Raw genomic sequence first — 21,008 nt, 5'->3', positions numbered from 1 at the left:
ACCACTAAACCACTCTTGGCTTGCAGAGAGGCTTTTCTCCTCTGCTTCGCTTGTTAAAACAGCTTTAGCAAATCAGTTGAATGCACTGAAAATAAGTCCTTCACCAATCCATGTGCCTTATCAATGCAGCCAAAGGAAATGGCTCTTCAGCTACTCAATCCAGGCTACAAAGCAGCTCAATTTCATGTTTTTCTAAGGATTCAGCTTTGGAAGAAAACAATTATATCTCCTGGCAAGAAGAATATCGCCTGGAAGTTGTGATGCCTGGGGAATTCCACTCGGCTCAGGGAGCATTTGTTCAATAACCCACACAGCTGGTGTTTCTCCTAGGAGGGTATCAAGGAAAGAGATCCACCAGCAGTCAGTTAACAGTTACTTTAACATCTTTAGCATTAGATATTGTTCACTCCAAGGGGAAAAAAACCAAAAATAGTCATTTGCATCTCCATTTGTCGGACAGCAAAAGCAGCAATTGGGTGTGATAGGACTTGGTTTGTGATGAGAGCCACTTCTCCATATACTCTCCACTGGATAAGGCAGGATGGGGCTTCCTTGGGCTTTCTGACCCACAAAACCGTGCAAGACCAAAACCAATAGTTCTCACAGGGGCTTCTTCCCCACCTTTCCTGATCCAGACATGCAGAGCATCCAGTTTACCCCCTCCAGGCCTGGGATCATAGTAGGTCTGGGTGGTTCATGGGCAACTCCGAGAACCCTGCTGGCAGTACATGGACCTGCTGCAGTCACTGCATGCTGGAGAGGTGCCCAAGCACCTCCCTCAGCTCCTACTAACAGCAGAGCTTCCTCATGCTGAACAACTGAGTAAGTCTGAGGACAACAGTTCAGCACCCCCCATTCTGGGACAGGTCTGGCTACCCCTCATCCCAAATTCCCTGATGAAACAGTCAACGAGCAGCTTCACAGTGAAGCAGCAAGAGATCTCCATGCCAGTTTGTGTCTTCTTGTTCTGGCAAATGCTATGAATAGGAGAAAGAAAGGGTTGTGTTTGTGGTTTCCAGGGTATGAGATCATGTCCTTGACTGATGAAGCTCATCTGTAACCCTGAAGATTTGCTTTCTATTCTAGTTAGAAAACCATCACGTACACAAATATCTAACAACCTTCATTTTTCTAGAGCTGAAGACTGCTGGCTAATGGGGCATGCAGTACTGCACTACTCTCAGCCACGCAGAATCTTAATGAAGAAGTCTCAAGGTTTCCATAAGCTTATGTACCCTGGTATAGCTTCAGCAAGATCAGGTTTTGGTCATTCTTGACAAAAAAAAGCCCAAAAGCCTATTGTGACTCAGAAGCCAGTTGTTTTCCTGGAATTCAGTGGAATGTTCAAACCTTGACATCTTCAATTCCTCAAGGGTTTGTTCTGTCATGTGGTTATAGCCCAGATCCATATGGCACATTTAACCTTGCTGATGGTTCAACAGACCTGAAACTGTCAGGAAAGTACCAATTCCAACAGAAGCAGAACAGCTATTTCACCCTAGGTTCTCCCCGCCGCTCTTCCCACTGATAAGTCAGATAAGAAAGAGCAGCCCTCCCTCCAGCACAGAAGAGGGAAACAAATTTTTGTATCCATTTGGAATGCTCTTCTACGGCCAGGCTTTGGACAACTCAGTGAAAATCCTACACAAGTTTTGTCTTTGACTCTAAGCTAGTTTCAGCTTTAGTATTTCCCCTCAAAATCAATGCAGAAACAACACTACCAAAACCGTATCTCTGAGCTGCTCTTCCTCATTAACATAACCCTATCATGATACTCAGCCTATCTCATCCACTAGGACTAAAAAGTTAGTTAAGGTGCACAAAAACCAGCAAGGCTAATTTAAAATTTAGCAAAGAGTACAGACTAAATGCAAGGATAAAGAACACCAGATATCTCAAAGGTTCTTCCCACTCACATGGAAAATTTTTTCATCAACAAATTCCTTTTACTTCAGAGCTTTGGAAGTTGTTTTGCAATCTGACTTCAAGAAAAATGTAAGATCTAAAAATATGGTTCACAATCTGTTGCACAATAGCTACAGCAGAAATACAGTGCAATAATTAGATAATTATAGTTAATAACTCATCACTGCTTTCCCACCACTTTCTTCTCCCTCTTCAGAGTAACAAAAGGAAGAAACAAGGAAAGTTTTGCACAAGACACCTTCAGGCTGTAAGCTTATTTTTCAAATCATGTCTTGTCATGGAAGCTAGTATTACTCACATGGATGCATTTAAAGCTTTGGGACACTGTCTACAGAAAGGCTGAACCTACCCTTTTCAGTTTCATGTATATAATCACAGCATTTGTATCATGACCTCTAGAAATGCTTTATTATTAAGCCAATGCTCCCCAAAGCCCTCCACAGAGCCACGTCACATGCCATGGTAGAAACTTCCACCCTCCACTCTTCCTAGAGTAGGATGTACGTATCCTTATTGACACTATGCTACCTATGGCATCCAAAGTGGAGAAAACTGCTCAAAAGTCCTCTTGGCTGATCAGTGCAGAAAGACTGTTTTACTGTATAAACTCATTTTCTTCTTTTTGCAAGCTGCTCTGTACACGCCAAGAGTAGAGGTGACAGTAGCACATGCAGCACAGACGTTATTCGGTGCACGTATTTCACAGAACAGAGCCCTGATATGCAACAGTTTCCTTTTTACCTAGAGACCACACCTTTCTTTCATAAGAGATTAGAAAGAAGAGTAGGGGGTTTAATGTTTTGTTTTTTTTTTTAAAAATCATCTATTTCCAAGGCAGAATACATTTTTTCCAGCCACAAGCAGAGGCTAGGAACTGCTAGTAGAAGAAAAGCTATTGTGACAGTAGTCCTAGCAAACTGGCTGTGAAGGCTAAAATATGTGCACGTACTCCCCGAGCCTTTAGGCACCTATCCAACATACCCTAGTAATTTCTCTGGGAATTAATATATTTCTTGACAACTTGACTTAGAGACTGCATATGCACAAACCAACAGACAGTAGTCAAATTGCATTGCTTTGGCTGGTTCAGTGACTCAGGTTCTGGCCTTCCTCCGTGAAGGGACTGTTTGACTCGCCCAACATGCCTGACTTTGAGACAATTTCAAAACTCAGTTTTGGTCAAGGGGAAGCTGGGGTGAAGCCACCATGTCTTGTAAATCCCAGGTGACAGAGTCCTTACTGTCTTAAGGGCCTGTTCCAATGTTTAACAGTGTTGACAATTAATCACCATCTGAATTAATTGTCAAACAAAGTAATCAGTGTCTAAATAGTGCCAGAATTTCTGTCTTCAATTTTCAGTTACAACGTTTAGATGTTTTCATCAAAGGACCTAAGAAATCCTTTGGTACAAGTTCCCAGACTTTGGCAGACAAAGTAGTCCATGAACCAGTTTGCTTGTCCCTTTCAGAAGTTCTTCTCATTAACATTTCTCAGTAATTAGCATTTTCTGGCTCATTTTTTTTTCAGCATTCTTAGCTTGTTAACACCAGATTTCAGTAGTATCCAAGAGCTTAATGCCCTGTAGACTGTGGTCACCTCTGCTCAGGCTACTGCTTGCTCACTTGCAGAGATGAGTAGCCCAACGCTGAGACTGAGATCCCACAGGCCAGGATGGATGGAGAGGGCATCCCCCTCTTGACTTACAAAGGCACATTCTGAACCACTATTCCTCCCAGCACCAGGAAAAGTTACAAGTTTTGAGCAGTCAGTGGATTCTGCTAGTCTAACCCAAGTACTTACATGATACAGAGCCAGGACTGCTGATACTGCACCCCTGTGACTGTTGCTGTGACCCCTTGAATTGTGTCTGATAAGAGGTGAACTAGGAAAAGAAGAGAGGGAAACATTACAGGCTGTCCACGTTCGGTTTGCAACTGCAAGTAACATTTCCTTTCAAATGGAAGCCAAGTACTAATACCAAGCGTACTTATTTATCTGCACAGTGGATTTACGCAAGCATGGGGACGACAGAGAAAGATGGAAACATTTGTCCTGATGCTTTTGAATTCTGTCCTTAAACTATTCACAGCTTGGAAAGGCAGCTGTTTTCTCCTCCCAACATCAACCTACTGCGATATCAGGTTATTAGATTAGCATTATTCAACACACAGACAGAACTGGAAGAGGTATTGCCTTCTGGATCCCCTGCCCTTTCTCCCCCTCTTCCTAATTACTGCTCTCATATTTTATGGCACTGCTTAATTTTTCTTTATTGGCAGAAAGCCTAAATTAAAGAGATTATAAATGCAAAGCTCTAAGACAGGTAGCAAGAAGTAACCAAAGCATGAACATGCTTACTACATGCTCAGGACTTGACATATCTGTTAAACAAATTCACTCAGGCTGTGACAGTTACATTTGAGGTGCGATGTACATGTTTGTATATTCATTCCTGTTGACTCTGAAACATCATGGGTGCCTACAGAGAAACAATGCTTAGTTAAGCTTCTTTACATCTTGGGCTAAAAGGTAGCGTTTTAGACTATGCTATGACATTTGCTGATAGCTTAAGGTGACACATGAGCCAACAACGTCGGCTAGGGATGTCCTAGTTGAGTTTCTGGAGGAAAACAAAGTGGTTCTCGTCCCTTCCAGTGGGCTGGGAGCAACGCAAAGGCTCAGCCCTCCCCAACCAATTGCTCTTTCAAAGCAGGGAAATTTCCCCAGCCTGTGTGAATTCAGATAGAGAATCACAAGGCAAAGGAGCCATTTCTGAAGAGACACCAGCAAGTGTCTCTTTGCTGAAGAGCACTGGACACTTGTCTGAGGACAAGCACGCCTAAGGGGTCCAAACAGACAAGACACTCCAGTGCTGTAGACTTCTCACCCCAGAGAACACCACTACGTGTCATCTTAATGAAACAGGGGCATAACTCCACCAAAACATAAGGGCCCTGGAGACACGAGACCCTTCAGTCTGAGTGACACGGAAAAATATACCCCCAGTGTCACATGCAGCATGCAAGTCCAGGGACCATGCGGTAGTGAGTGTTCAACACATCACCAATGGAAAGGATGATAACTTAACAGTAACCCACAGGCAAAAGCAAATTAAGAGTTGATTACCATTCCCTTCTCGTGGGGTCCCTGAATCTGTGAATAAAGTGCTCATGATTTTTTCAAAGTTGCAGCTTGGCTCCATGTTCTCAGGATCTTCAGCAAAGTGTTTCAGCATCTCTCTAAGAACATCGTCCAAGGAGGTGGCTGTTTCATCAAGGATGATGCTGGCTCTGGCCAAGAACCCATCCAGGTCTCGGTGGGCTCTGACTTCCTCCTCAAAATTCTTTAATTTCAGGTACTGTGTTAAGAAAAGGTCAGAGCATTAGACAGCTATACACAACACCTAACAGCAAAGGCCTAGGATCTGTGTAGCTCACAGGCAGTTTTGCTGAGGTTACTGCCACCCAAGCAGTGATTCTGGAATCACTTTGGCCATTCAGATCACATTATAGAAGGAAAGGAGTTTTATGCATTATGCATTAACACATTAAAGGTTTGCATTTTCAAGACTTATCCTAACAGAGTAACCACAGGTGAATGCCTGAGCACCATTTATACCCTGACATAGAAAGCAAACTTAAAAAATTGGGATTTTTTTGCCTAGAATTAAGCACATAAATTAGTCTAAATGCAAAAAGTGCTTAAGGTAGCATTTAAAATCCTCTTTAGGTTTAAATAATTTAAGAAGTTTGCAGAAAAGTTATTTGGAAGAAATGGACTCTGAATTTAGCAGCATGAAAAATTACCAGTATGTATCTCAGTGTAACCTAACCCAGTTCTTCTCAAACTGGGAACCATCTCCCTCTGGTGCTCCCAGTTAGGAAGTCTGAAGGAATAGATGGGGAATGCCATCCAGGCGATCACCTTTTCTTCCTTTGTGCATAACACTTAGCTTTGAATCAATGAAAAAGACAGACAGAGGCCGAGACTCTCTCAACTCTCTGCTGGTTCCCTCTGCTGTCCCAAACCTGACAGCCTTGAGATGGAAGAAACAGACGTTCTCTATTACAGAACCTCAACTTCCTTCTGTATCTGTCAGCTGTGAAGTTTGTTAACTGAGTGATCAAACTACAAATACACCCTTCCCCTTTCACAGTCCTTGGAAATCCACACAGAGTTAGCACTCACAGTACTGGTCAAGAACAACTGACAGTCCTGTCTTCTCCTTCAACAGTTTAAGATTGAGTGAGGAAATGGGAACTGCACTTTGATATACGGCTCTTCCTTCCGATGGGAAACCAGCCAGGCTTGAATTTATGACGTTGAGGACCAGATTGTCAAGATACATTTAAACACTCAGTTCCCCTTAAGCTCAGTAAGAATCAAGCTTTGAATTGCTTTTACAAATCTGACACCAAGTTGCCTCCACAACCAGGACCTTGGCAGGTTCTCCCCCAAGTTACAGGGCCACCCCAGAGCCTGACTCACGGATGCCCTCCTCTCACACATACCCTCTCTATCTTTTCCATTTATAGCCTAGACACAGGGGAAAAAGATGCTAACATCTCACTAATTACTGTAATTATCACAGCAACTATCAAGTTGTCAGTATACATCCATTGCAATTAGCACTGTTTTACTTTGCATCAATCACTTACACAGCATCCCTGAGAGGGAGGATTCTCTGAAGGATTCCAGCTCCCACCCCCAAGGCTTTGTTACCATCTGCTCTTGGGAGAGGAGAGAGTGACACAGCTCTGTTATAACTCCACCTAAGAGAGACCATAACTGCAAGCAGCCAAGTCAAATTATCACTGCATGAGAGCGGGTTAAAACACCTATCACTAACACTGGTGTTCATGGGGTCACCACATGACCAGCAACCATCTCCCAAAGGTCACTCATTTCAGCTTGTCCAGCACACAGAGTCCATCCTAGGCTGTAGGTTCAAAGAGCAAAGAGGCCAAATGACCTAGACAGGATTTAACAAGGTGGATGACAGAGGAGGTACCCATGGAGGTATGAGGAAGCTTAAGAGCATCAGGAGTGCCACAGTGCCAAGGAGCTTTCAAAAAGGCAAGAGTGGCTTTGTGTCACCAATTTCTCCCATGCATGAGAGAAGCCACCAGAAGCAGAAAAGTAGAAGGAGAAAGTCAAGGAATAGCTGAGAGACAGGAGAAATGAATCAAAGGCACTCAGGAGAGGGCTATTATCTGCCCACATCATCTCAGTCAACACTGATTCTCCAGCGACCTGTGCATGACAGCATCATTTGCTTGTGGCAGGACAGCACTGTCAGCAGCTTACTGCAAGTCATAAGGATTCAGGTCCAGCTCTGCCACAGGTTTCAGGCAATGCTTTGGGTAAGTAATTTTCCATGTCTCAGTCCTGTTTTATTCCCCTGCTCCTGGTCCTTCATAGGAAATTGGGGCAATACCCATCCTTATCACCACTCCCATAACATTGGGGAAAATATGCACATTAAACATCGCAAGGCAACTAGCCACCATGAAAGGATATAAATACATCACTCCCTGAGACAAATCAAAATCAAATTAGTGGAAGCACTGGCACAGCAACACCTCAGAGATAGCTCAAACAGAACTGTTCCAGTCAGGACACCCAGTGGCTTCAGGAGATTAATGATTGCTCCTTCACAAATATTTTTAGCTAGATAGTCAAGTCACACCAGGATACTTGATGCTGGAAACTTGATGCTGGAAACTGCTTAGCAAGAAACCCAAGACAGATACCCAATAGCCATTTTAATAGCATTGAGTACCCTTGATTGCAAAGCTGCACATTGCATCATGGTAAAAGCAAAGACTGTTGCGCCAAAGAAGGGGGAACATGTTGAAACAGCCTCCCCCAACTTCAGGCAGGTCTCTCAGCCAAAGTTGCACACACTATCTGTAAGAAAAGTGTTACCAACACTCATCAAGGCTCAAAAGTCAAGTTCTCTACTGGGTGACTGCTCTGGAGACCACCTCCACTTATAGACACTGCAAGAACCTTACAAGAAGGGGTGTCCAAAAAGCATGCTGTCCTGAGCAGAGCTCTACCTGTGCTGTTGCCACAGTCACTGGGGCTAATTCCCTCAGAAACACACCGTGATGGCGATTAAATAGTTCCAACTATGTCAAGGAGCTTTTTCTTATTTATGCCAACCAAGTGCCGTGCCAGGTAGCAACTTGCCTGAGACACAGATTGGCCTTCCAGCACTCCTGAAGGGACACAGGAACCACAGGCTACCACCAGAGATGGGAACAACCTAGCAGGAAAACATCTCCAGACAAAGCTTCTGACCTGACCACTCCTCTTCTTGGGATTCCCCCCTCCCAGACACTTAGAGCCATCTTCTCCATGACTCAGGTCCTAATTTCCTTTGTATCTGAAGCACAAAATTTCCACTTGTCCTCCCTGGAGGCAAAAACTGGCAATAGTAACTCTTCAAGCCCTGCTCAAGCATGCTAGCTCTCTCGTATTTGTTGCTCAACAGCACACTAAAATGCTTAAGCATGAACTATAGGCCAGAAAAGCAGGAATCCTACAGCTCTGAAAAGGAAAAATAAAATAGAAGAGACATTTATGTGTTAGCAGTCTCCAACTATTTCTTATCAGAGGCAGATTCTGCATTTAGGCTTAGAACTTGAACTTTAAGTGATTAAGTTCTTGGGTTACTTTCAGTCAAGTGTATACAACTCAGAGAACCTTGGCACTAGTATTAGACAAGACAAATTATTGACAAAGACATTTCCATTCCAGAGCACAGGATAGCTTATTTTAACTTTTACGACTTAATATCAAGCAACGGTTTTTTTTGGGTTTTTTTTTTTTTTTGGTGATGGAGGGTTGGGTTGTGGGGGTTTTTTGGGATTTTTTTGTTTTGTTTTTTAACTTAGGGGAAAGGTGTCTTCTACTAAAGCTATTATACATTTTCCTCCCCCTACTAATTCAGCCTGCTGAAATACCTTTTCAGGATTTGAGCTGTTTTAAAGGCCTAAAGCAACGCAGAGTTAAAAAGCTCTCTGCAATTCCCTAAAAAGCCCCCAAGGCTTTGGTACACAGATTTAAGAACCCAAGTTAAAACCTTCAATCAAGCCTGCAATATCTGATCTACCAGGATCAGCAGCGCTACAAGTTTTCACACAGACAGCCAGCCCCTCCAACCGGCAGACAAGGCAAGAGTCAAGACAGCTTAAAGCACCATAAGCCACGTCTCACAGCCCCAAAGACCAAGACTTCATGTGGTATTAAATATCAACCCATTTCCTCTCTGCATACTTTCTTGTGTAGTCAGAGGTTTGTAATAATACAGCCTATATGAGGGGTTTTTTGCATTTCCAGCTTATTGTTATTGAGTTGCGGTCTCGAGAGCAAGGATAAACTAAGCGTTGTTTCCTAATTGTCCTCCTAGACTGCACATTTCTAGGGAATCCACTCCTGCTGAACCTCGCGAAGGCAGCTCTGATTAGCTGGAATAAACAGGAAACCAAGTCACAGCAATGTCTATTGGGTGTTTCTGCTTTCAGCTCGAGAGCAGCTCAGCAGTCTGAATCTCTATGGTGCATGCTTGGATCCTTTTGCAGGCAGCTGCAGAGGAGAAAGTGATGAATTAACATGTCAAGGAATTGTCTGGGACAAAAAGCAGCAGAACAATCAGAAGTACAGAGAAATTGTTTGGAGAATGAGCAGCATATGGCTTTTTAGGTTTAAAGACAGAGGAATTCAAGGGAAGAGGCATTAATATGCCTTCTGTTTAGGCCAGTAAAACACACCTCCCCACCCCCAGAGTGTTTCAAGAACCTTTTCTGTGCTTCTAGATCATGAAAAAAACCCCAAACTGATCACACAGCATCCCTACTTACCTTCCTTGATGTGTGCAGTAACACGCAGCCAGCACTTTCATTTTCAGCTGAAAAGAGAAAAAAAGATAAAATCAGGAAAGCGTTACTATCGCAGATACCTGACAGGCAGCAGGAACCAAGCAGAAGGCTCAGAACAAGGTGAAGTATCACTCTCTTGGCAGAGGATGATCTCTAGAGAAAAGCAGAGATTCAATTTTTACAACATTTCCCATTTTGGAAGTGTGAACCAAGTGCAGAAGCAGCCTTTGGCATTATCTGATCAGCTGGGGGTTACGTCGTGCAGCTTTTTTTTTTTTTTTCAGATTCCCTATGTATTCTTACTCTTCACTTCTCCCCCCACCCCCTGCCTCCTCCCAAAAAATATCTAACTCCTAATCCTTTAGGTAATCATTTAATCCGATGTTGTTTGATAGATTGAGGCTAAAATTGCATGAGTCACACTCGTTTGGAAACCATTCTTGTCCTCGTTAAGAGTCAACAATAGCACCGAGGCACTTCCAAGGGAGCGGGCTGCGAGAGATCACACACAGTGACTTGAAGACGAGCACATTAATGTCCTGTCAACTCACCACGCTGCCTCTATAAATCTAAGTGTAAAGCAACAGAGCTCTTGGGAAAGAAAACTGCTGTTTAGAGACTATTAAATGTCACTTAATATGCAGCTGAGATACAGGGATGGGGTACCCGGGAATTTCCCAGTTCAAACTTCCAAACACCAACATTAACTTTTTCTTACAGTATCTATGAAACAATTTTTGGAGTATAAGCTAAACAAATAACACCCAGTTGTTTCTGCCACAAGCCCACTCCATACTGCTTGCATTCAAGGCAGCTTCTCTGTAGCATCACTAGTACCACAGGTACTGTTTCTGCATCCTTCTCCTTAAGTCCTCATCTTCACACTCCAAAAAACCCACAAGACTGAAACACGTGAACAGTTTTCATTTAAATGAGTGACAGCATGGAAAAAACCCACTGGAGACCAAGAACTTTTCCAGAGGCCAAGCTGTGGAAAAGTACAGAGATGCAACACAGAGTTACAGCTGTTCAGATGAGGTTTTTGCTTCCTTTACAGATCTGGACGTCCAAATCCTAACCTATACGAACCACCACAGCCCCATTTCACAGGCTGACCACACGCACAGGCACCTTCAAGCCCAGTCCTACTACTCTCCAAAAAATAAGCTGACTGAGGATGCAATTCGCACAAACACACCAGAACTCCAAAGAAGCAATTATTTTTCGCACACAGAAACCTGATTTAACCAAAACCATCCCTGATCAAACAGGAATTCCTGTCCACAGTGGGGTTAACAGGCTGCAACTCAGACTGGGAACAGAGTTGACTGCAGTAGAGAAAAGGATTGCCTTCATCTCCCACTGAACAAAATAAGAGCGTTCAAAGGCTTTGGTTACATCACCCAACTTCTCCCAAAGTTCACTTGGATGCTGCACATGTGATTAAAAGCATTCACTTAACTAGACAAGTCTGCTGGTGCAACAGTCCCAATTACTACTGCTTTTGACACGTCTTTTGGAAAACACAAGCTGTTTCATCTATAAAATGCTATTTATTATTAAAAAGCAAGCACCCAAATAAACCAGAAACATCAAGCGTTTTCCCCAGGCTCTTACATTTGTAGTTCTCCAACGTTCACTTACTCAATTTACAGTCTAATTACACATGCAAAAGTATGCTGGAAGATTTGGAAGCCATAAATATTCATTGAGGAGAAAACATGTTTTGGTTTTTCTGCTCTTGCAAGAAATAGTTCTAGAGAGAAAAAATACCCACAACCCCAAACAATAGCAAGCACGTGCTAAAAAAGAGATATCTGCATATCTGCAGTTTGTCCTTACGGATGTATGCAAACGCAACAGAAATTCATGTTGTCCTTTTATCATGCAGCAACTCTTTGTTTCTCTTATCAGTTTCAAGTGTGTATCAATCTTCTCTGCTGACAGCTCTCTCAGGTACTCAGCTCAGAGGAGCACCAAGCGCTGCTTTATCAACACAAGCAAAAACATCTAATTACATCTGTTGGACCAGGATCTTTCCAGCTTCTCGGAAAAGCTGCTCTGGGTACAGAGGTGACTCTTCAGAAGGCCCAGAGCCTCATTCATCACGTCATCCAAGCAACACACCATTCAGACTTGATCCAGGGAAAGGAGATAGCTGGATGTGGCCATCCAAGTTCTGGGCTGTTGTCTTAAAGGCCCACTGAAGTGCTATAACATTACTTAGGGATAGCAGCAAATCCACTGGAACATGAAAAATCAGGGGAAAAATGGTGTTCCCAAGTGCTCTTCTGCCTGGCTTATAAACCACCCATTTACTTACTGTGAGGAAATCCACTAGGCAATGTGGGATAAAACACTGCATGAGGTCGCCCACGACACATCCATTGGGAGATAGCTTGGCTAAAGCCCAAAACCAACCACCACCAGCCTGCCACCCATTTTCAGAATCACACAGAATCATTCAGATTGGAAAAGCCCCTCGGGATCATCAAGTCCAACCCTCAGCCCGACTCTACAAAGTTCTCCCCTACACCATATCCCCCAACATCTCATCTAAATGACCCTTAAACACACCCAGGGATGGGGACTCCACCCTCTCCCTGGGCAGTCTATTCCACTGTCTGACCACTCTTTCTGGGAAACATTTTTTCCTAATGTCCAGTCTGAACCTCCCCTGTTTCTCCTCCTTCACGGCACTACCACTGCTTCTCTCCAGTTATGGGGGAGATGAAAAGATGCAACACCCTTGACCCTTGCACCTCCATGGAGGAGCCCTTCCTGGGGACAAAACAGATACAGAAAACCATGGATTCACCCTCTACTGACAAGGAAGAAGCTACCCATCAATCAGTTGTGTCCCACAACCAGGAGTAATAACTAGATTTCACACCTGAATATCAGGATTAAGCATACTTCAGTGGAAGAAGAGGTCAAGGCCACGTAAAATTTTCATTTCTATTTTTGTGGTCCTCCTTGCTGGACAAAGCAGGCTACAAAAGTTTATTTTCAGTGAGCTAGCTAGCTACAGGCATTATTGTCTCTATCCTCACACGTAGTTAAAGGAGAGCTGCCAGGGGTGGCTAAGCTTATCTGTTAGGCTGTGCTCCAGGTTCTGCCCAGGGGAAAACCAAGAAGTTAGCAACGCATCTCCGACATCCCCTGGCAGCCACATCAAGGCAACACGCATATCCCGAATTTCTAGGATGCACGCACACAAGCACACGGCATTACTGACTACAAGCGACTCGCTGGGAGTTCGCTTCAGTTTTAGCGACACTGATGAATTACCAACATTAGAGTTACACTTGTTGCCTCATGTCAGCACATTCAGAGCCCTGCCACGGCACTGTGGCATGCCTCCATTTTTTATTTACCACCATTTGCAGAAGAACAGGACCCATCCAGCTTCGACATGAATAAGGAGATTTATGCTTGGAAGCAAGAAATTTCTTTGCTATACTCCATTTCATCCCAGCTGCCCTTTACATAACATCCCCGATAACAACCCAGAGAAATGAGATCCCTACTTGCTTCCCCTCTGCCCCGTTTAGATAATGACATCTATGCAAAGACAACCCTGAAAACAAACCCATGAAAGTCATATGCCAAAGTTTAAGGCTTTTCACCTTCTGCCTTAAGAGATCTTCTTTCACTTAAGATCCCTTTTCCATCCCTTCCCTTGTACAGGTCCCCAGTGCTGCCCTTAACACCTGAGGAGACCCAAAAGTCTTTGGAGCAAAGACACCACTGGATGTCCACAGCATCTTAAGATCACATTTTTCTTTGGGATAAAGGAGTGAAAATTGGAGATCAGGAACCTTTTGGCTGTGCAGGTGTCAGTGCATGTTACTTTAGATCTATACGCACTCCCCAGTGCATCTGCATGGTAAACAGGCTAATAAATCAGAGTAGAATACTAACATTAGCACTTCCATGGCTTTCTCAGAAAAATATCAAGGATCTGGTGTAAGTGGAAGCATTTAAGGTTTGGGGTTTTTTATTGTAAAAAAGCTATTTTATCTGGGCTTTCTTCAGGGGTCTGAGCAAATCTAAGCCTCCACCACTTGTGTTGAACCACACTGCAAGCAGCAAAAACTGTTCTGCTTTTAGATTCTGTTGCCTTAAAAAAAAAAAACCCAAACAAATAAAAACACATCAGCACATGGCATGACAAGAGCTTGTTCGGAGCAGCGGCAATACCTCTAACTCATCACTGGTAGTGAGGGATTGCACAAGCAGGATCTCAAGGGAATCCTTTGCTTTGATGTCCTGCCATGGCTGTGCTAAGTCTGGACTCATCTCCATCAGACTTGGGTAATTTTGGTTAAATACTGCTAGATAAATAATTGTGCCCCAACTATCCCACATTCCCACAATAGGGTGGTGGGCTGAGCAGAAAGGATGAATCCAGCTGATTTTAGGCTGCTTAAACCAACACCCAGATTAAAGGCAGGTGGGAGTAAGGAACTAGCTGCAAGTTTCTGCAATAGGTTTTGTCATAAAAACGTGCATTTTTCCATGCCAACTGGAGGGACAGGCTGGTCAAAGTCCCAGGGGAAGCTGCCCCAAAGCAAACACGAGGTGAAGCACCTAAAAGGGAGAATCTGATACCTTTGTACAGAACCACCCACACTACCCAAACCCCCCCGCACCTCCCTTGGCTTCGTAAGCACCGCTTTGAAAACACCCTCATCAGGAAATTTGGAGAGAGGCTGTCTCCCCCCCCTAACCCCCCCCCGCCACACAATCTAACTTTCCATTAGATTATAGGAAGCTTCGGGAGCCCAACATCCCACGCTGACATCAAACTGCTAAAACAGGAGTTATCAGATGGAACGCGTGGGTCAGCATTGTGCCTCGAGACATAAAAAGGACCTTGGTATTAATGTGAGGAAATGTGACTATTGTGTGCAGAATGATACCCATTCAGGCCCAGACCACTTGTCTCTGGACGCTACTCTCTCTGGAATATCCTTGGCGCCAGCATCTAGCATTTCTCCTCATCCCCTTAAAGAAAAAAGTCACCTCAGCAGGGGCTGGGCCATGAGTTAGAGCACCGTGTTTTGCTCGGAGCAGCAGTGGCAGGCGCGCACGTGCGTGCCTCTGGAGCGGATTACAGGAAACTGTTGATTCTCCATATCTAGGAATGATCAATTGTCCAGAGGGCGGAACAGGCTTTAATTTTTCATGAAGCGTAAATCGTGTTCCGTTATTTCTCCCCCCACACCCCAACAAAGCCACATCCTGCTTTCCGATTGGCTTTTCACTGCCGTCAGGATTTTGCCTTCTTCCCCCTCCAAAAAAACTGCTTCAGGCACCTCTCTGCAGCTAAACCCACCAGTATGAGCATCAGCTGTTAAGTGGCAATGCCTATTGCAAAAATTGAGCAGCTACAGCTCCACAAATCCCTGATAAATTGTGCCCAAGTTTAGGAAAAAATCCTGTGCAAACCCCTCTACTACAATCTGTGGGAAGGAGAAGGTGAATTGTCTTAAATATCCAAGCTGCAAAAATGAGATCCAAACAATGAAAATATTTGCCTGTCTGATTTAAGGGAGCTGCCAAGCAAATAAGGACACTGTGACCGACAGCAAGGCTGTGGCCCCGCAAACTTCCCAGACCCACTGCAACAAGTGAGGCTTGCATTGCCTGTCCAGCAAACTTTAAGGCTCATCCTAAACTAAATTACTGTACTCATTTGCAGGGATTTATTTCCGAGCGTGCTGCAGATAAAGCAGCAAGTGGTTGAATTCCCTAGTTTGATGTTTCTGTGACAGGCTGAAGGGATGCGGGTACGTACACCTGCAGCCCAGGCTCCAGAGGGATTTATGGAAAAGCCCAAATATAAAATACATAGAGACAGTCAAATTCACATCCAGAGAGCACTAAGACAGAAGGATCCATACACTTCTAGCTCGGTGAGAGAACAGGAAAGCAGTTGTAAAGCCATGTATGAGCCTGCAAGTCGCTGGACGGCTAACCTGGTAGCTATGAAATAAAGCAGGGCTTATCGCACAACGGTCTGGAGAAGAAAGATGTCCCCCCCCAACTGCACACCAAACTCACTGATGCTCTTCATCCTCTCTGGCACAAATTCCCATGAAACAGAGCATCAAGCTGGATTTTCCACCTGGAGCACAGGAGAGGCAACATCGCTGTTCCTGTGCTGGGGCCTCCCTCTCTCCACCTCAGGCAAAGGTGTTGAGGAAAAGGGACTTCATCTGGGACAGGAATGCAGTACTGACTCCTGCAAAAACACATGCAGCGGGGCACAGACCTAACATTTTACTTGTACATATTTATTCTGACTTCAGAACAAGTCTCAGTCTCTAAAAACCAACCTGATCTTCCCCCCCCAAAATGCAGATCCCAGGTCCAAAAGCATCCAACTTCACATAAAGACCCACCTTCATGCTGGATCTACTAACATTTGCTGAAAACAGAAGTCTTGCCACCAAAACCTAAGCTAGAAGGATGAGAGACAGAAGAGAATAAAAAAAGCCTTTTATCAGCTACTGCAAGGAAGCAATAAAACACCAGGAGAAAGGACCGAAGTGTCAGGACTGAGCAGCATTTTAGTGCCTAGGCATCTGCACTGATTTGGGCTCAATATTTCATGCAAGAGCAGCCAGTATTAATTAAAAATGAGATAGGCCATACCTTAAACCCTAAATTTCTTCAAGCTATCCTGCTTTATATGTATATCTGTGCACACAGCCCAGCATTTTATGACAATGGTTAATTGCTGGAATTTTATAGGCCATGCTATGTTTTGTTGGCTCAACGCTGAATCCCACACAATGATCTTTTTAAAACAGAATTATAGTAAAGTGCATCCAATTATGCTTATAGCAAGTTGTACATCCATCATATGGAGATTAACAGCTTGACAGGATGATGGCAGAGCTGTCACCACGTTTGTAATTCCACTTACATTGCCTGCCAGCACCCAGACCCTGGGGTATTAACTCGTCCCCTCCCCAGATGGGATTTTTGGATCTTTTATCCCTACACTGAGGTGAGCAGCAACCTCACAGCAGCTCACCAGAAAAGGTCTCCAGCAGGACAGAATTTGGACACCACATTCAGTCAAGAGACCAAATGGTGACGACCAGAACACGCACACAGAGACTCACAGGTATCACAGAGCAACTATTTATCTTATTTCAAGTCACCTTAGAGGTTTTTCCTGCTGGAGATTGAGCAAATCTATTTTATGCAGCAAGAGCATCTGACACCAGGGAGCAAGTCAACACAGGCAGCACCAGAGAGCCCTCTCTGCAGAAGATAGCCCATGCTCAGTCTCTCTCTGGTCAGGCAGCAACTGCCCAAGCCCCAGCAAGTGTTGCAATGGGTAGCATGACACAAGAGGGCAATACCGAGCCCTCTGGCACAAGGAAGCCAGCCTTTCAGCTCAACGAAAGTTTCAACCAGCTTGGAGAAAGCAAAAAAATGAGATGGAGACAGAAAGATGTCATTCCCACACGTGCCTCTCCTCTGTGTTTAAATAGGACTAGAGGATCTTGTAGGATCACGGTGCACTAGCTCCCTTGGGGGTTGGAAATGAGGTGTTTGGGGGATCTTGCATTGCCTAGACAAAACCTGCTTTTTTCCCCCCCCCCTTTCTTGTCAGCTTCTCTTGCTGGAGACAAGCACTTGCAAGTGCTCAGCTCCACAGTTTTGTTCCAGGAACAGAAAGCCCGAGTGTAAAACAAAACTCCCAGAGAGTGGCAGCAATGCAAGGGCATTTCTGAAAAGTGTCCCCTTGCAGAGTTGAACAAGGAACAGTACACTCCCAGCCATACCTCGGCCGTGGCATAGTTAAACCTCACTTCTGGAAGGAACTTAGGAAGCTTGTGAAGAGGGTGTTTTTTTCAGCAGTTCAGGCTACTTTCATTAGAAGAGCTTGAAGGGGCTCATCTCAGTCCCTTTCAACCACCTGAGAAGTCAGCTTTCCAGGAGGATCAGCTATACACTCTGCAGCCAGAGACTGATTTAGTATGCATAAAATCCACTCTGGAAGATGCTTCAGTAATACCATCTCTGACAAAGAGCTGACAGTCTAGATGACTCAAACACCTGGAGTCTGAGGAATCCTATGCCTGACAGCCAAAATTCAGGTTCTTTATCTGGACCACTTCCAAGTTGTCATGGAAAAAAAGAAAAATCAAATCTCACACCTGCCCTTATTGAAAGTCTGGACTTCTGTTCTTCCTGAAGCCCATTTTTAAAACCTCTATCCTTGCACTTGAAAGGGGACTCCAGCACATCAGAAGTCCATTTTTCCTTAAAAATTCTAAACATCTCAGCTGAAGAAAAAGCATATAACTAATACCATCACAAACATCAATGCTTGAGGGAAATAAGGAAGCCTTTTTTGTCCTGTTTTGAATGGAAGGGAAAACACTTATAAAAAGCCCAGGAGAACACACAAGGAAAATCAGCTTCTTCAGACACAGAAGAATCCACAGCACTTGCATTCCTCATCCCCGAACAATGCACCCCACGGCATTAAGCCCAGACTTGTCATAGCACAGTACAGTTCCCCTTAAATCTTTCAATTAAGATGGTATTTGTAAAATTGCAGGCTTGAAAATTGCTAGATATTATTCTTAAGTTGAAGTCACCGCTCCAATTCAAAAAGTAAGACTTCAAGGTAGTCAAGCGGAGGTCTGGGCCATGACTGTTCTGCATCACTGTTTCCAATAATTCCTCTGTATAGAACAACTGGGACTTGCTTGTATTCTGAAAGTAACTTAAAGCAAACCTAAAGGACTCTCCGATACTGTGACATCAAGGATAATCCAGAGCCCTTGCATTTAATCTCCAAAATAGTCAGTGCCCACACAGGCAGGCTCCAGGATGCCTCCACCCGCTGGAATGAAACCCAGGCTGCTGCCATGTCCCAGAGCTGCATTTTCCTAGGCAGGTAGCATGAAAGCCAGGTTTTGCTAGCCCTCCTCCTTCACCATTTAGCATGTACATTACAGAGGATTTTAAAATGGTGTGCTAAAGGCAAAAGCAACCTGTAGAGAAATCTAGGGAATTTATTCCTTCATAGCAAGCACGTGAGATATCTTCACAATTTGTGTTAAGTAGGCTGTTTAGAAGTCCCCTCCACCTTGCTCCCCATATGGGGCAAGGCTTCTAAAGGGTGCCGGCTTGGCAGGGAGTACACAAAGAGCACAGTTTTGGGGCAGACATGTCCATCTACAACATAACTGCACAACCACCACCTTCATGGCCACTTGGCCCATACGAGCAAGCCACCACTCCAAGCTGACACCGTGACTCCCCGAGGCTAGAAGCCCCAGGGGTGCGTTTTGCTAGGGGGTTCATCCTCAGCATCACAGGCACCACTGCTGGCAAACACCATCCTCCTCCCCTGCGTGAAGCTGCCTTAAAGCTGGCTGAGATCCTTCTAAAGCATATTTGGGGAAACTCAGAGCTTGGGCCCTCACCTGGAACAGGTACTTTGTATTTATAAAGAGAACACAAGACACAACAGCACTTCGCTGTACCAGACACAGCTGCATGCAGTGGGGGCCTGATCTCCATCAGAGGTGTCTAACAGGCTGGTTTTCTCCTCATTTTTGCTACCTGCCTCAATACAGCAGGTGTATGGATTGCTTGCCTCCATCCAGGATGATTAAACCCAAAAGGCACATGTCCAACCCCAGAAGTCCCTCTACACTCTTTCTTTCCTTACCCAGCTCCTGTGGAGAGCAGCAACTGACCCAGGTGATCCACAGCTCCAACTCACCTCCGGCATCTCAATTAAAACATGATCAAAAAACCCTCCAAAACCTCTGGGAAGCCACAGAGCCGTGACTGAATTATCTACAGTGACTACACACACCAAAACCCATGATTTCTCACTTGAAATGGCTCTCCTTCAGTGACCAGGCCACAGGAGTGAGAGCAATGGCAAGGCCCCAGGCCCCAAACTTGAGGACTTTTTTTAAAAAAAAAAAAGAAAGTGGGGGGAGGTGAAAAAGGAGTCAGGACACTTTACATGGATGGCTGAACACCTGCTCAGCAGCCAGACTTTTATTAGATTTTCTAGAAATCGCTCCAAAATTCCACAGCGAGGAACGACCGCACCTCACAGCCCTGTTTTGGGGTGGTGGGGGGGACACACTCACCGGTGGCGTTCGGTGGCACCTCCAAGTTGACGTTGACGAAGAAGCGGATGCTGTCCCCTGAGACGATGGAGGAGTTCACGGCGTCGAAGAGCTCCTCTCCCCCCGTCTCCTCCTTGGCCTCGCAGCCATCGTCCGTGTCGCACTTGAGGTACCCTGCCAACGAGACAGGGAGGGCGGTTAGCAGGGCCGTGGGCTGTGCCGGGGCCCAGAGCCGCCGGGGCACGGGCATACCCACCGATCATGGCCGCCGAGGGCTGCAGCGAGGCCTCAGCAGCACCCGGGGCCTTGTGAGGGGCTTCTTTATGCCCTCCTCTGGTGAGGGCTGAAAATTATAAGCAATCTGCTCCGGCACATTTCAGGTTGGCCTCAGGTGTGTGTCCAAAGGGCCACTGCAGAGCCTGGCCGGGCAACACCACGGGCTTCACACGCTGGCCTGCTCGCCACAGTCAACGGCATGAGCGGTAAATCCAAAGGGGATACACTTTGATCCTCTCAGGTCAAAAAAACAGAATAAAACCTGGACTGTAAGCGATAAAAAACACAAAACAGCGACCCAGAAGCAAGAGCTGCACCACAGCCCCAGCCCACCCTACAGCCAACGCGCTCATCAGCTCAAGTCACCAGCAGCGCAGCCGTTCCACTTGCGATTCAGCAATTTGAAACTGAGGGGGTGAAAAAAAAAAAAAAAGGTTTCCAAGGAGACACCCGATACAGATAGACAGACCCGCAGCTCCCCAGGGGGCAGAGGAGCAGGTCACAGGAGGTGGCAGCACCGAGAAAGCGAGACAAGTTTCTTAATTACAGCGGACAAGTCCTTAGCCTTTTGCAATGCTTCTAATTAGAGTTTAACCTAGCCTCACTCAACAGCAAGCTGGTTCACTGCAACGTTTTATTACGAAGCAGCTGGAGGACTCTTGTGGCATGCTCGTGTATCATATTTAATTAGGAGAATTAGGGACATTATAGAATGTCAATTTTTATATTACCAGGATTATTCAGCAGCTTCTACCCATCTTCTGACAAGTCTTTTATGCCTAATTTGAAGCAG

The 21,008-nt window shown here is 44.9% G+C and overlaps 1 protein-coding gene across 6 annotated transcripts in view; it reads right to left on the bottom strand.

The window, feature by feature from the left end:
• SLC4A11 (solute carrier family 4 member 11) overlaps positions 1-21,008 on the bottom strand; it is a 93,584-nt gene that overhangs the window by 48,303 nt on the left and 24,273 nt on the right. For 3 of the 6 annotated variants that reach the window (XM_074821781.1, XM_074821784.1, XM_074821783.1), the window contains exons 3-7: positions 19,961-20,113; positions 9,795-9,841; positions 5,053-5,284; positions 4,343-4,405; positions 3,727-3,808 (exon numbers count right to left, since the gene is read on the bottom strand). In XM_074821781.1, coding sequence (XP_074677882.1) covers positions 3,727-3,808; positions 4,343-4,405; positions 5,053-5,284; positions 9,795-9,841; positions 19,961-20,113 — 577 coding nt within the window. Of the gene's footprint in view, positions 1-3,726; positions 3,809-4,342; positions 4,406-5,052; positions 5,285-9,794; positions 9,842-19,960; positions 20,114-20,195; positions 20,949-21,008 lie in introns of those variants that run through there. The other 3 variants (XM_074821786.1, XM_074821785.1, XM_074821782.1) reach the window with 3 other exon arrangements.

Source organism: Strix aluco, chromosome 4 (assembly GCF_031877795.1).
Source record: "Strix aluco isolate bStrAlu1 chromosome 4, bStrAlu1.hap1, whole genome shotgun sequence".
Taxonomy (NCBI): domain Eukaryota; kingdom Metazoa; phylum Chordata; class Aves; order Strigiformes; family Strigidae; genus Strix; species Strix aluco.
Note: the sequence above shows the minus strand (reverse complement) of the source record. Positions and strands in the feature narration are given on the sequence as shown.